Source organism: Prunus avium, chromosome 3, assembly GCF_965620075.1.
Source record: "Prunus avium chromosome 3, drPruAviu1.hap1.1, whole genome shotgun sequence".
NCBI lineage: Eukaryota > Viridiplantae > Streptophyta > Magnoliopsida > Rosales > Rosaceae > Prunus > Prunus avium.
Genome location: NC_142286.1, coordinates 2,989,107 through 3,005,654, shown reverse-complemented (window position 1 = coordinate 3,005,654; position 16,548 = coordinate 2,989,107). Strand labels below are relative to the sequence as shown.

General features: G+C 37.2%; 2 protein-coding genes across 2 annotated transcripts; one reads left to right on the top strand and one right to left on the bottom strand.

The window, feature by feature from the left end:
- The first annotated feature begins 9,198 nt into the window (after positions 1 to 9,198).
- On the top strand, positions 9,199 to 11,531 carry LOC110768902 (transcription initiation factor TFIID subunit 9-like). The gene is made up of 3 exons (XM_021972772.2): positions 9,199 to 9,400; positions 9,560 to 9,983; positions 10,160 to 11,531. The coding sequence occupies exons 2-3, from the start codon at positions 9,726 to 9,728 to the stop codon at positions 10,436 to 10,438; spliced, it is 537 nt and encodes a 178-aa protein (XP_021828464.1). The 5' UTR covers positions 9,199 to 9,400; positions 9,560 to 9,725; the 3' UTR covers positions 10,439 to 11,531.
- LOC110768881 (putative GTP diphosphokinase RSH2, chloroplastic) lies at positions 10,856 to 15,922 on the bottom strand. Its single transcript, XM_021972752.2, has 6 exons — positions 14,654 to 15,922; positions 14,370 to 14,555; positions 12,956 to 13,416; positions 12,619 to 12,777; positions 12,186 to 12,537; positions 10,856 to 11,353 (listed from the first exon to the last, which is right to left on the bottom strand). Exons 1-6 carry the CDS (start codon positions 15,422 to 15,424, stop codon positions 11,045 to 11,047), a joined length of 2,238 nt encoding a protein of 745 aa, XP_021828444.1. The 5' UTR covers positions 15,425 to 15,922; the 3' UTR covers positions 10,856 to 11,044.
- Between the last annotated feature and the right edge of the window lie 626 nt (positions 15,923 to 16,548).

Genomic DNA, 16,548 nt, shown 5'->3' with positions numbered 1-16,548 from the left:
AAATCCATGATCAGAATAGCAACACCATAACAGAACTTACCCAAAGCATAATTGGTGGCTTATACTAATTCTCATCCACTGTCTTCTTCGTAGTGTCTGTGGGCCGATTGATAACCAAAAAATAATTATAATTATCGTACCTCCATTGAAATACCCAGAGCTCTCAAATTGGATGATGCCAGGCAAAATTTTAAACAACATACATCATAATTCCATAGTAAACCATGAATTACAGTTTGTATCAATTAAAACAAACTCATCACTCAAACTAAAGCAAGATGAAGTAAGCAACACACAGAGATTGAGACAGAGAAATATTTATACCTTCAATTTGGCCTATTAATCCAAACCCACAGAGACTAAGCACAACAACTGCAAAATGAAGAAAAAATTGCCTTAATTTCAACAGAATACCAAAATTTCGAAACCCTAATAATCTACTAATTGGGGAAAATGAAAACAACTAAGAATTCAAACCAAATACATACAAATTTACCTTATAATGAACCAGAGCCCTCCAGAATTTGTAAGGTTTCGCTCCAAAAACCAATGAAATTGGATGATATTTGGTTAGGTTTGGAGAGAGAGAGAATGAGTCTCTCGACTCTAGACTTAAAGAGGTGACTAAGAGTGAGAGAGAGCGAGCGTGACAGAGACAAGTCAGAGAGTGCGCACGATAGAGACGGCGGCCGATGAGGTTAGGGTTAGTCTCAGATCGAGAGAGAAATGGTGTAGGGTTTGATTTTTTTCGTGAGTGAGTGAGAGAGAGATACGGAGTGAGAGAGTCTGAGAGGGTTTTTGAAAAAATAATAAATAAATAATTGAGAGAGGTTCTGATATACTGCAAGCAAACCCACCCAAAGTTCTTATTTAAGCCAATCTGACAACGCCATATGTCAAATGCATATATAATTAAATAATGGTCGGTTTGGGTCAGGTCTAATGGTTCAAAAAAATTTAGACCCGAAGCCTGAACCGAAGTCAAACGGTGGTGCTTAACCTTTATTTTTTCAATTGGCTGGAAGCCCCCAAGTCATTTGGATTTGCATTTTGGTTCCTTTTTGTATATATTTGCTTGGCATGGAGCCCCAAGTATTTTGGAGTTTGCATGTGTAGTTCGCTCAATGGCATGAATGATGGATTTGCCTAAGCCCCCAGCCCTCGTACAAGACCTAGTTTTGCTTGAGAATAGAGATCTAAGACACAAGCAAAAGGTACATGTCAGTCACCCTTATTATGCTTGTTTTGCAAAGTAGATAGCCAACAAAAGGGAAAAAAAAGAAAAAAAAAAATAGGGAATGTTCTTACCTCTTTATTTTCTCTGGTTTATTGCTTCTGGCCTTCTTCCTTGGAGGCATTGGTGAAGATAACGGCCTGATCCCCAGTGAAATCGCCAATTTATGTAGGGGTTTTTTCGTTCTGGCAACTACTGCGGGCCTGGGCTGCTGTAAAGAGTCAAATGTGTGAAAATGCCCCTTGAGTCTGAGCAGACCCCAAAAGTGATTCGTAAGGGTAGTTGAGCCTTAGGAAACACCTTGGTCTTCTTCACAAATGAAACCAACAGTCGCTTACAGATAAATTCTTGGCTTGGCGTGAGAAGCTTGTGGCATGGGAGCTGAGTATTCATCAGTTTAGCATGAGAGAGAGAAAGCTATGCATTCCTTAGGGGAAAAGGGGGGTGTTAAGGTAAGAGAAGAAGGGTCTGCATGAAGGTTTGGCAAAGAATAAGGGAAAGAGAGAGGAATGGATGGCTTGAGTGTTTTTCCGACAGCTTGACAAAGGCTCTGTCAAGTGTTAGAACAGTCTGCCAGAAGAGGAAAAATGGGGGAAAAGGATGAATATAGCACGAAATTTGCTGGGTTTTGCAAGTGAGAGAGGAAGCTTGCTCTCCGGATATGTCTTGTGCGTTAGGTAGGAGGTGGCCCTTTTTATAGCCGCTGGAAGCTATTCTTTTCCAAGAAACCCTAATGGTTTCTATCCATTTTGGCCAAGCTTTTTCCTTCATTTTTCCTCCCTTCCTTTGACTTATCTTGTCATGGTAAAAATCCCCTCTGCCTAATCTCACAAAATCAGGGATTTTTAGGAGTTCAATGCTTTTCCCGCGCCTGCCTTAGTGGAGAACTCCTATTCCTAGCCATCTCCCTCCTTTCTTTCCTTCCTTCTTCCATGGCTAGGTCTGATGAGGGAAAGGAAATGAGTATGCACGCTGGTTTGAAGGGTGTTTTGCTCAAGTATCCTTTAGATTTTTGGATGGCTCGTGTTGGGAATTGTCTTTGGCCATGTGCTGGAGATTCCCAGCAGCCTGCATACATAGGCAACTTTGGCTTTTATCTAGGCTTTTGTCTCCAGCCATGTGCTGGAGATTGCAGATATTTTCTTCTTGGTTGCTTGGGCTTTCCTAAGATAATGGGTTAGCCAATTAAGAGAATGAGCTAATCTCCTTAGGTAATGGGCTATTTTATCAAAATGATGGGCTAATTTTTCTAGAGTATTTGGGCTGGTTTTTCTAGAGTATTGGGCTTTTTTCTCTCTTTTATGCTTACCCACATATTTGGGCTCAAGAAATGGGCTTGAGTTTCTGGGCTCCCAAGTAGCCCCAAACTTCCATTTCTCGGCTCATCAATGGGCCTCATGAAAACTCGTAACCATCCATACCACAACCCACTCAGCAAGCCCCAAGCATTCGCGTGGTTTGGGCCCACTTTAACTTGTAGCGTGGCGTGTTGCTTATTTGCTTGGCGTGGCACGTGTGCAAGCGTATATGACAAACTCTTGCGTAACCAAGTTGGGTTTCTTCCCAAGTTAGGTGTCGTACTCGGCTAGAAATATATTTGGGCCCAACTTTGGATTTTTTGGGCCTCAACACATGTTAATTGTTAAATCAAAGAACAAGAGTGTTATGTTATAGAACATAATTTAATGTTTTGGTTTGTTTTGAAATAAAGTTGAGTTGTTGTTATCATTTTCAAATTTTATGAGTCAAAATTATATTTTTGGAGTTTGAGGGCGTAGAGAATGTCACAAGGAGTTCATACCAATTTTCGATGTATTTTTTGGATTTGTATTTAATTTATTATCAATTTTATAAGTTAAATCCTAGAAAAATAATATTAAATCGTATGGGGTGATACATGGCGGAAGCTGAATGGAACGCAATCAATGTGTCTGATCGCTGTCCTCTTGTCATTGCGTCACGTGGCCGTTTTTGATACTTTTATCAAGTTTATGTGTAAAAATTCATAAAAAATTAATTAAAAATCGGAAAATACACCAAAAATTGCTACAAGCTCCTTATAACATTATCTTCGATTATAAAGGTCTAAAATTGTGATTCCATATATTTGAGTTCATGGTAAGCATTAAATCAAAGAACATAAGTGTTATGTTATAGAACATAATTTAGCGTTATGTCAAAGAAAAATAATATTAAATCGTATGGGGCAACACATGGCGGAAGCTGAATGACGCGCAATCAGTGTGTCTGATCGCTGTCCTCCTGTCATTGTGCGACATGGCAGTTTTTGATACTTTTATCAAGTTTATGTGTAAAAATTCATAAAAAATTAATAAAAAATCAGAAAATACACCGAAAATTGCTACAAACTCCTTATAACATTAACTTCTATTATAAAGGTCTAAAATCGTGATTCCACATATTTGAGTTCATGGTAAGCATTAAATCAAAGAACATGAGTGTTATGTTATAGAACATAATTTAGTGTTTTGGTTTGTTTTGAAACAAAGTTGAGTTTTTGTTATCATTTTCAAATTTTATAAGTCAAAATTATATTTTTGGAGTTTGAGGGCGTAGAGAATGTCACAAAGAGTTCGTACTAATTTTCGATGGATTATTTAATTTATTATCAATTTTATAAGTTAAATCCTAGAAAAATAATATTAAATCGTATGTGACAACACATGGCGGAAGCTGAATGGCGCGCAGTCAGTGTGTCTGATGGCTGTCCTCCTGTCAATGCGCCACATGGCAGTTGTGATACTTTTATCAAGTTTATGTGTAAAAATTCATATATAAAAATTCATTAAAAATCAGAAAAATGCACCGAAAATTGCTACAAACTCTTTATAACATTATCTTCGATTATAAAGGTGTACGTGATTCTACGTATTTGAGTTAATGTTAAGTGTTAAATCAAAGATGAAGAGCGTAATGTTGTAAAACATAATTTAGTGTTTTGGTTTGTTTTGAAATAAAGTTGAGTTTTTGTTATAATTTTCAATTTTTATGAGTGAAAATTATATTTTTGGAGTTTTGGGGCGTAAAGAATGTCACAAGGAGTTCCTACCAATTTTCGGTGAGTTTTTTGGATTTTTATTTCATTTATTATGAATTTTGTAAGTTAAATCCTATAAAATTATTGTTAAATGGTATGGAGCAACACATGGCGGAAGCTGAATGGGCGTGGTTAGTGTGTCTGACGGCTGTCCTCCAGTGATTGCACCACTGTCCATTTTAATCCTTCTTTTGTTGTTTTTGTTTAAAAATTTAAAATTAATTAATTAAAAATCAGAAGAAAAAAAAACACCAAAAATTGTTACAAACTCCTTATGATATTATCTTTGATTATAAAGGCAATTAGGAGCAATACAAAGGCAATTAGGGGCAATACAGTGGCAATACAAGGCAGCAATACAAAGGCAATTGGAGGCTATGTAATGGCAGTACCAGGGCAATAGGAGGCTATACAGTGGCAATAAAAAAAACTCCAATAGTCCCTCTTATGGGGGGCAATACTGGGGCAAAATACACAATGTATACAATGTTCTCTCTTCAATGTATAATATAAATAAAAGTATTTTTCCATTGTTCTCTAAAAAAAAACGTATTTTTCTATTGCACAATTCTATTGCACACACTTGCGAATATAAAAAAACAAATTCAAGACTGAAATTTCTCAAGTAAATTGAACTCAATTTCATTGAATGAGGACTAAATTACAAGAGTAAAATATATAGTTCCTCAGTTACATGTTTTTCTCCATATAATTACAGCACACTTCCTGTGACAGAATGGAATGTTGTCCCACGCCAAATTGATGATGGTTCTCAATGACAACAATCTTCCATAAGTCAAAAATCTAGGTCCAACTATCATTAAAAAAAAAAATTCCAACTATCATTAAAAAAAAAAAAAAAAAAAAAAAAACCCTGCAAAGGAGATGTCAAAACAAGAAATTAGCAAAAAGGAGAAACAAAGACCAAAAAAACAAAATAGAAACTGAGACAAGAAAACCGCAATCAAAAACTAAAAGACATAAGAAACTCATACTAATTGGCAAAGAGCTTCCTAACCTAGAACACCAACAAGAGAAAAAAGGGAAAAGTGGAACACATAAAGCACAAAGAAACTGTTAAACTAAATAAGATGGACAAAACCAGACATCAAAACACCTCAAGGGGTGAACTTAATCAACCAACCAATAATCAATATAACCAAACAACATCCATAACATCAATACAGAACCAGATACAACTACAACATCCATAACAGCAATACATAGAACAATGAAACTAAAAAACAGCTGCATTCCAATCTAATAAGGTTGAAGAAAAGTAACTATTCCGTACATAGTGATATTACGGGAACATGATTAGAGCATCTCCAGCGCAGCCCACCAAACCGGGCAAAAGGCCCCCCAGGGCAAGGTTTGGCCCTCCAGCGCTGCAGCCTGCAGCCCAGTTTCGCATGGGTCCCACCAGCCCGGGCAAGCCCAAGGGCAGGTTTCGCCTGGGCTTCAGCCCGAGTTTTGTGATGTCAGCGCTGACGTCAGCGAGGCAAAAAAAATATTTAAATAATCCAAAAAAATTTCATTTTTTTTTAAATACCAAAAAATTATAGATGCTTTCCTTATAAATACATAACAATTTTATTCACTTTCTAAATTGTTTATATTTTGTTGCATAATATTTTTTTCCTTTCTTGCCATAGACTTGCCCTAGACTTAGCCCTCATGGGTGGAACCACAAATGGCAAGGCTAATACTATTCATGTGAATAGTGGCAGCCCTTGCTTGCCCTTGCCCTAGACTTAGCCCTTATGGGTGGACATGCTCTTAGGAACAAAAAGAACCATTAAAAAATCATCATATGGTATGGCAAAAAATAGGGCAATGTGGAATTGTCTGACTCAAGAAGCTCCACATGTACTTTATATAAGCTTCCTAAAGAAGGCAATAGTGAACAGAACCACCAAAATTTTCTGAAGCAGTCCAATATTCTCCATTTCCTAAAAAACAAACAATTCTTGAAAAAATAAAAACAAACCAATCCTATGTTTCTATATAGGTGTAAGAGAATCATGAATTGAAACAAATAATCTACATGGACACCTTTAGAACAAGGAAATCATATCCATATGTTACATTTTATAGCAAGCCATATCAAGGGAGGTCTACTTAATGCTCTTGCAATACTTCAAATTTTGCTCAAGCATCTCATGAATATGCCTATTTTCAACTTTCCCATATTCCAATACTTCAAATGTTAACACCAAAAGATGTGTATTTCAATGGCTGATTAGCATCACACTCACATAAAATCTAATAGCATAAGAAACAAGCACATTCCCATTCATTTCAATTAATAACTCCATTTCCTAATATCATCCATTCACACCTTATGCAAGTCACACAAGCAGCAGTAAGGGAAAAATTTACATTAAGCAAAAAGATATCACTGCAGTTGAGACATACCCAACTACATTATGTCATATACTAATTGGACAAACCAAGTGACACACATAAAGCTGCTAATTAAGGTTATTTCTACTAATGCTTACAATCACGCCAGTTGCATACTGGTTGACTAAATTCACTAAAGTAAAACAACACCACAATTGACTAAATTAACAATAGCAAAGTACAATTTCTGAAGCAAATGTTCTACCAAATGCCGAAACTCCATCCACTACAATACAACTACAGAATTGCATCCATCAAATTGCATAAGAATCAACAAAAACTTAATATCCGAGCAAATTTCAGAACAATAATCATCAAGAAAAAAAATGTAATCAAATTGCAACAAATCAACTAAATACCTTGCAAAAATTAATGCCCAACAAATACAAAATCTTCACCGGACGAATTATTTAATCAACCACCAAACCAAACATACCAGCACATAGCCTCCACATGGATCAATCTAACCAAAAAAAAATATTCCAAAAACAGATTAATCAGAACCAGAAAAACGAAAACAAAAACATTTCAACTGAAAGACCTGGATTGAATAGCAACAACAGCATGCACAAAAAAAAAAACCCTAGAAACCGATTGAAATCTTACTGTGGTAGCTGATGAAAATACTAATGAAGACTTCTTAGCCAAAAAATAAAAATAATATTATGAAGCAATGTTGAAGCTCTAGTGAATCTTTTTAAAGCTTTTACGAAACATATTTTGGTGGCATACAAGTGATGCTGCAGCATTGAGATTCTTACTTGTGCTCTCTATTATTTTATTGCATTACTTGCAAAATTTATAATTTTTAAAAATTATAAAAATATACGTAAAATTACTATAAGTTCCTTGGCTTTTTGGACGGCGATTTCCTCCCTAAGCTTTGCCATCTTTTCTCTTTTCCTCGCCTGTTCTTTGTGTAGAAGAAACACAATACCCTTTAGTGATCAAAAGAAAAGTCTTGAATTGAACTTTGAAACATACAAAATGCAAATACCTGATCAGTTACATCCATCCCCATGTAATTTATACCAAATGTCTCTCCTACCTTGCTGAAGACGGGCTCCACATATATCAAAAATGTTTTTGACCCAAATAATGGTGTCTCAAATGTAATCTCCCTCTTTGCAGGTAACCCTTTTTCCAGAACCTCCTTCTTCCAAAATCTCAACATTTGTTCTTCCTGTAATGTGCTGGCAAGAAGAAAGAACAGAATATAGTTAAGGTGGTTTAGTGTCAGAGTGTCACTTAATCAAGGCAATAATTACCTCCTTTTAAATTACATTGAAGTTATACAACAATCCTATCAAACCTTGAATAAGAACTTCAGTGGCAATTAATTACCTCCTCTTGCAAACTTGGGAAGTGATTATAGATAAACCGATACCGCAATTCTTTATCCTAAAACAGAAAATTATCAACAAAAATAATTTTAAAAAGTGATCAGTGAGGTCATTTTAAACATAAACATAGGATTTACAATGTATCAGTCAGTTACCTAATGGCCAATAACAACAGGTGCATTATGCAGCACAAAATGCAAGAAATTATCTGCTCTTTTCAAAATCTGGGACAATTCTTCCACTAGTGAGGATTGCCTTTCAAGAATTTGAATGCTTTCCTGCAATTAATCCACAAGTATCTGCTCTCTCTCAACACTTGCCTCCATCAACTTCTCCAACTTTTCCCTGCACTGCTTCAGTGATAAAAGTAAAATCAAATTAGGGCAGGAAAATATGAAGAAGCCAATTCTGGTAAAACCCTGATGCCACAAATAAGAAAGTAGACCAAATTGAGGATTTTCTCTGAACTCATGAGTAAACAGAGAACAGGGGTTTATTAAGATGTAGAAATAATAGAGGAAAACTGAGACAAATGTCAAGATTACATTGGAGGACCAAGTAGCATGTATGTACATTGTATACCTTCTCCAGGAAATAGACTTTGGATAAAAATAAAATTTTCCAAATTTTTTTATGCATCAAGAAGCTGAAACAAGGCAATAAAGAACTTAAAATTCAAGAGAAGAACTGAACTCAACATAAACATAATTCACGAACTTCAATCTTAAAAACAATAAACTCAAACATTTGCATTGCAAAATTCTTGGATTGGTTTTAGTTTATTAAGATGAGAACAAAAGTGTCAAAATCACAAATTCTTTAATTTATTGCTTTGAGTTCCAACTCCAAGTTAAATAAAACTCTGCCAATAGCAACACAAGAGTAGAGTCTTAAATCATCTGCTCCTTATGAATAAAAAGGCAAGAAAAGTATGAAAAATAGAAAATGCAAAACATATTTTGAGAGTATGAAAAATATATTACCTTCTCAAAGAGATCGCGGTTCAATTGCAATTTCTCAGCTTCTTGTAGGGTTTGACTTTTCAAAGAGAGGAAATTCAGGTGAAACGTGGAGTTATTCAATAGAAAGAGCCTAATATTAATCACAAAACTCGACAACTTGTTCAGAGCTATTGACAATTTTGAGAAATTTCAAACGAATGCAATCTAAGTCACAGGATAAACAATGCACAGAACAGGGTGAATTGTTGGGAAGAGCTAACCTTTACGTTTCACTCGGTCCAGCGGAAGATCCGAAAGGGAGTAGTTGGATCGGAGGTTGACCGATTGATTATGTGAAGAGAGCATGAAGCTTGTGTTTCCTTTTCATTTTTGGTGCTACAATATTTAACTTGCAGTGGTAGCAGCCTCTTTCACTGTTCTATTTTCTGTTCACTGCTTTTTGCCTCAAAGTTTTGTATATTCATCAATTACTGCCTCAAATTTGTGCTAGTTTGCTGTTCTAATTGTGTTATTTTGCTCCTCGAAATATGTATTTCTGATACTGCTCTATGTCCAGGCTATTCTTGCTACAGTTTCTATTGTCCTTGGAGTAACAGAGCTGTGTAGCTTGCTGATTGTCCAGATTGTTAAAAGAAAAATAAGTGTAGTAGTTTAGAGGTTTAGCCCATCCCAACTGCTCTGGCCCCGCCTCCCTGCCAAGCAGAAGTACCCAGAACCAGAAAATGGCAGGGGAAGATGAGGACTTGCCCAGAGATGCAAAGATTGTGAAAACGCTGTTAAAATCAATGGGTGTGGAGGAGTATGAGCCCCGTGTTATTCACCAATTCTTGGAGCTGTGGTATCGATACGTGGTTGATGTGCTCACTGATGCACAGGTCTACTCAGAACATGCTGGTAAGCCCGCAATTGATTGTGACGATGTCAAGCTTGCTATTCAGTCCAAGGTTAATTTCAGCTTCTCACAGCCCCCTCCAAGAGAGGTAATATATTTCACTCCCTTCCATTTCTTCAGCTAAATTTGAGTTCATATAACAAAATTGTATAACGCTATGCATAAAAAAAATGTACCCTTTTCGTTATGAAATCAATCAGCTTATGCGTGTTATTCGGCCATTATGGTACAAATTTTGACATTGTTAAGCAAACCCATCATCAGGTGCTACTGGAGTTGGCTAGAAACAGGAACAAAATCCCATTACCAAAATCAATTGCTGGGCCTGGTGTGGCATTGCCGCCTGAACAGGACACATTGATCAGCCCAAACTATCAACTGGCAATCCCAAAGAAACAATCTGCTCAAGCAGTGGAAGAAATGGAGGAAGATGAAGAACCTGCTGAACCCAATCCGCCCCCGCCCCAGGAACAGAAGCCCTCTGATCTGCCTCAGGGTACTCCCCAAAGGGTATCCTTTCCCCTTGCTAAACGCACCAAATGAGAGATTACATGGTACATCAATCATCCTATGGGATTATAGTCCAGAGATGTGAGATGAGACAGTTGTTCACTTACTAGGGATTCTGAGTCGTATTGGATCTGTGTACTTGTAAAAGAATGTTCAGTTTAAATATTATGTTGTTTACTTCTGTAGTCTTGTTCTTTCACAATTATTTGAATGCTTTACGCCATATGGTCATTCGTAGTGTTTTGAATGATTAATTGATTATGTGAAGAGAGCATGAGGCTTTTTTTTTCCCCTCTTTCTACAATTCAGGCTCAGGAAAGCTTATAAATGATCAACGTCATGAAAGATTTTGTACATTTTCTCCATCAGTTTCAGTCATCCGACAAAATACAGCAACTTATTAGAAGCATGCATTAAGCATAATGGAACCAATATGATTGGAAAGGAGTATCATGAAGCATAATATTGCATTCAATATGTGAACTTCCAAGATAAACCGTTTTAACACCTTGTTGAATTCGGTTAGTCATCAAATAACAGAACCATGTAGCTGTTCTTTACAAATGCTTTTTTGATTTATATACAAGAATGACTAAGTGTCACTAGATACACCATAAATGAGAGACAATCGAGCAGGGGTCAACTTCTCCAACCCACCATACTACTAGAAGCAGGCCCTGTACTTGATACACTCATGCCCCGGTCGTACATGCGCTGAATCTCTTCCCTGTACTCTGTCAAAGACTTATCAGGAATTGCTGGAGTCAGCTCCACCACATCCCCCATCTGCAGCTTGCATGTAGGATCACTCACTGCCGCATGGTTCAGCCTAGGCCTCAGTTCTTCCTTCAGCGGGAACCCGTATGGTGTCCATCTCAGGCTCCCTCGCCCAGTTCTTTCCAGCAGATCCATGATTGTAGAGTTTGTAGGAAACTCTTGAACAGACATCTGCATAATTAGAACAAACAGAGTCAGATGCATGGTTAATAAGCACTTGTTATACATTTATCGAAAAATACTTGTGTTTTCCATACACTTATTTGAGTGTAAGCCAAGTACTTTAAAGTGAAAATAAATAAATAAATAAATATATATATATATATATATATATATATATATATATATATATATATATATTCAAATTTAAAAAACAAACTCCCTACACAAAATGCATTATAAAATGCAAGCAATTAAAACACACCATATTACTTTTAGATTATTATAAATAAACCCAATCCTAGGCATGTATTTATAAAAAAACCCACACACTATTTAAACATAGAAACACACCCAAAATCAACCCCAAAATCAACAATTGTATATTTTTTGGGTGTGTTTATAAATGGGTTTTGAGTGTGTGTAATGATGGATTTTGGGTGTGTTTCTATGTTTAAATAGTGTGTGGGTTTTTTTATAAATACATGCCTAGGATTTGGTGTTTTAGTGAAACCCCCTATTACTTTTGCCTCTTAAGTCTCTTCTTTGCCTGCTATATGGACATTAAACAATATGTCATATAGCTATCAGCACTTGAGACAACATGCATGGTAAATGAATGCATTGCGAAACCAAAAGAATTACAGAACATCAGTTCAAGACTACTAAACCATAGAAAAACTTCAAGGCCATTGACTTAGTGGGACTTTAAGTCCCACAATGACCCACCTGATACACATACTTTCATTGAGTTTAGATAAAGCTTGAAACCAACTAGAAACCAATTAAGCAAGTCAAAATATATGAAAATATAAACATATACAAAAGGTTTTCTAAAACAAACCTTATCATTCTCTATCATGATGACAAACACCGGCCCTTCTTGACCACAGTGGGGTTTGTAGGAATATGGGCAGTCATCAGAATGTGAAGGAAACGTGCAGGGTGGCTTGCTTGAATCAGCATACCCAATGGATGACCGGTCTCTGCTCATTGCCTCACACTGCCAAGTGACCACCCATCTGGCCCACTCGACCATCTGAAGCACAAATGAGGGGTGCTTACAGTCACCTTCCTTGTATCTCCAGTGAGCTGCAAATCCAAACTCAGCTTGTAAATGCATCTCCTTTGTTCGAATTTGCACTTCCAGCGGAATCATGCCTTCACCCATCACCACAGTGTGCAGTGACTGATACCTATATTTTTAACTGAATATTAGGAGGAGAATAGCGTAACAAAAATAAACGCACGCTAGAACTTTTTGATGTATGGCATACCCATTAAACTTGGGTTGAGTTATGTAGTCCTTGAACTTTCCTGGCACCTCAGACCACAGCTGATGAACAACTTTCAGTGCTTCGTAGCAATCTTCCTCATTATCAACAATCAAACGTAGCCCATGAATATCATGAATTTCATCCATGTTTAGCTTCTTTCTGCACAAAGTAAGCCATCACATAGTTAATTTCTGTTCAAGCATAGAAAATAATGTGCTAAAGCATATGGATGTCAAACCATGCACCTATATTGTGATGCATTAAAATCCGAAACTATGTTCATCACTAAACTTATGATTAACTTTTATGCTGCAATAGAGAGAGAAAGAGAACATACTTTAACATTTTGCAGTAGATGCTATACAAGCTCTTATGCCGCCCACAAAGTACATGGTAGGAAATGGCTTTATCCTTGAGAGTTCGCTCTAATCTCTCTGTTGCAGAAGTAATCATTGCATCATCAAACGAATCTAGAAGCTTAGAGGACAGTTCTTTGTGCTGGTCTGGGTTGAGATGCTTAAAACATAAATTTTCCAGCTGCAACTTCCAGCTAGAGATTCCTAACCGGTTGGCCAAGGGTACAAAAATCTCCAAAGTCTCCTTCGCAAACCTCTGTTGCTTAGCCAAGGGTAATGCATCCAGTGTCACCATATTATGTAATCGATCCGCCAATTTAATGAGGACAGCTCTGGCATCTGCCATGGCAAGGAACATGGTATGCAGGCGATCTGCCTCAACTGTTTTGCTCGCTGTATTATTATCCCGGGCAAGCTTGCTAAGATGACTTAGCTTAGACACCTAAGTAAATGCCATAAAGAACTTAATTAGAAACTAGCAAACGTCAATCTTATATTCATATATTATATGTATATATAATTTATTTAACACAGCATAGTTCAGCATATCAATACTTCTGGATCTTTTTTTTCCAGAACCAATGTGACAACCTTGAAAAAAGAATTAACAAATAACAAAATTCATAATTTTATCAACCCAAATGCTGATGATTATTAGATAACGTAAGCAGAAGCTTAATAGCTTATGTTAGGATAGTTCCATATTAAAAAGAGGGCAAATCTGGGACTGCAAACAAAGCATCACTACTCCATAAAAACAAACACAATAACAAACCACTTTAAAATAGGATCCTACACTACGTTTCACTTTTGTGTAACACAGCAAATAATAGATCAAGGGAAGAAATGTGCGTTCTTCCACACATCCAGACCCACAGAAAGGAAAAAAATAATAAATGCATCAATCATACTTTCAGTCAGAATACTGCAAAATTAAATGTCCTATCATAACTTTATGGATAGAGTATCATTATGTAAGTCTGAATAGCTACTTTTTTCTATCAAGTTACAATTGGAACACCACGTAACATGATTTTTAACTTCACAGAGTTGCACCGTTTATGCAAGACAATCATGTAAACTGCAATAACATGAGCCCATTTATGGAATAAATTGATAGCATGAACAAATGCCTTGTAAAAGTACTTCTATAAGTGGATCACAGTTAAATTTCTATTAAGTGGCGCACCTACAAGACCATCTGTAAAAGGTCCAATTTATGAAAGAGCAATCCATAAAACAAGAGCTGGTCGATTTCAAATACCATGTAACACTTAACTTGTTCAACGTAAGAAACAATCAATAACTACTTAGCATGCACACAAAAAATTAACACGTCCTTAATTACTCAAATTCAGTAAGACAATAGAGTTATGAGAATCCTTAAACTCTTACCCCTTCCACTAAATCAGCAACCCCTGCTCCAAACTTCCCAAATAGATTGTCATAACACAAAAAAGAATCATCAAGCGTGTCATGCAAAAGCCCTGCAGCAACAACTGTCGAATTAGCACCAATTAATGCGAGCAACACCGCAGTCTCCACACAATGCTGCAAATACGGATCGCCACTTGCCCGCATCTACAATAAAACAACAAAATACAACACGAAACTTCTCAACCCAATTCACGAAAATCCCAAACGCAAAAATCTGCATAAAATTCAGACCCAAAAATTACCTGCCCTCTATGAGCTTTCTCGGCCTCGCAAAAAGCCTTGATAATAAAATCTTCATAGAATATCTTGTGGCGCAGTTGCGCACCCAGAAGCAATTCTTTGGCATAAGGCTCAGAAATGCCCTCCAAGAACCCATCTTCCATATTGAAAGTCAAATCATCAAGAACCACAGCTGACGAACCCACACCCAAAGCATCAGTACGAGCCTCAAAACTCGGCGAATCGTAATCTATGCACGAAGAGCCCAAAGCACCTCTCACGAACCCATTAAACAACCCATTACTGCCACACCGGATTGAATTCAAACTAATATCTCCATTGTTAGACCTCTCCCGTGTAATTCTCATTGGTGGGCTTCTCGCCGAGCTCGAAACCCCACTACTGGAAGATGAAACTGGGCCCTGAAACACCGAAATGGGGCTCTGGTCCCGATTCAACGAAGCCCCATTGAACTTGCTCGGAGAATATCGAAACGAGCTACTCAATTCCTTCAATTCTTCGCCCCTGTCGTGCCATAGAGAGCCCAATTCCTCTCCTCCACCCGAATAGCTCGACGAGGACGACGCGTGCTTCACCGTCGGCGATGAGAACAGGCACGAGAGCCCACCAGTCACCGGCTTTTGCGACGTGGAGGCCGTCGAAGCCGTCGACGACCCAGATCGAGAGCTCAATTCGAAATCGTATGAGGTATGCGCATTGATCTGGCACGGGTGGGTCGTCGAGCACACACTGCTCGGCGGGCTTGCGTACAGGGCTATTGTTGGCACCGTCATGGCTTTTGTTTGCGACGATTTTGAGCCTCAGATCACAACCCCAAACGAGCACAGCACAAATCGAGACAACCCAGAAAAGCTTTCACTCCAAATTGAATTCCACCTGAGACCCACTAATTTTCTTCGCAAAAGCCACTTACTTTCCCAGAAACCAAACAGCTTCAGGCACCCGATTGGGTTTCTCAGAGACCCATTAAGTTAATTTTTGAGGTACCCAATGGGGTAAAGTTTATTGAGACCCCAATAAAAAATAATTATTCTATATCTAAAACAATGAAAGATTGTCAAAAATGAAAAGTATAATGGAACGAAATTGAGCTACAGTATGTAAAAATTTATAGAAGTCGAGCTCAAGAGGAAAAACCCTACACCTAAATTTCGAGGAAAGTGAGTCAAAGACGGCATAAAACGCAGAGCGAGCGAGAGCGAAAGAGAGAGAAGAGAAGGTGAAGAAGGAGAAGCTTCTTTCTTCGTCTTTGATTTTTTTGGTGAGAATCTCTCTCTTCTATCTCTCTCTCTCTCTCTCTCTGTTTTGAGTTATCGCTTATCGACCAGGGAAATCGAAGGTGAAATTACAAAACTGTCCTCTCAGTTTTATTCCATATATAACTAATTACCGTATTTGGGACATGGACAACAAGGATGATCTGATTATCCTTAATGACCTGGAATTTAGGGTTTTAATCTAATTATAGATTTTCTCATTGGTCACATCAAAAGCAAATAAGGGTTGATGTGGTAAATATGTACCTGGCTGTGTTTCTGTCCTTAATTAGGAAAACCAAATGAAAACTAACCAAAATTAGAAATATAGAATATTCTTTTGGATAGTAAAGAAAATTTCGTAACACACCTCAAATCAAAAGATCTTTGCAAATAAAATTCTAAAGTAAATTCCAGATAGGCGCAATCGCTACAAATCGCGAATAAGTTCTGATATCGGAATTATTTGAGTTAATATAGAATGATTTTTTGTTTGTGATTAAAATACAAATTTCATTCCCATTATCCTAATCCAAAAACAGCAAAGAAGCAATTTGGGTAATTCACCTTTGGTTTGGTCAGGGGAATAATAAGCATGCATTAAGTAATGAATATAATAATTAATCTTGAAGGGGAAGTTT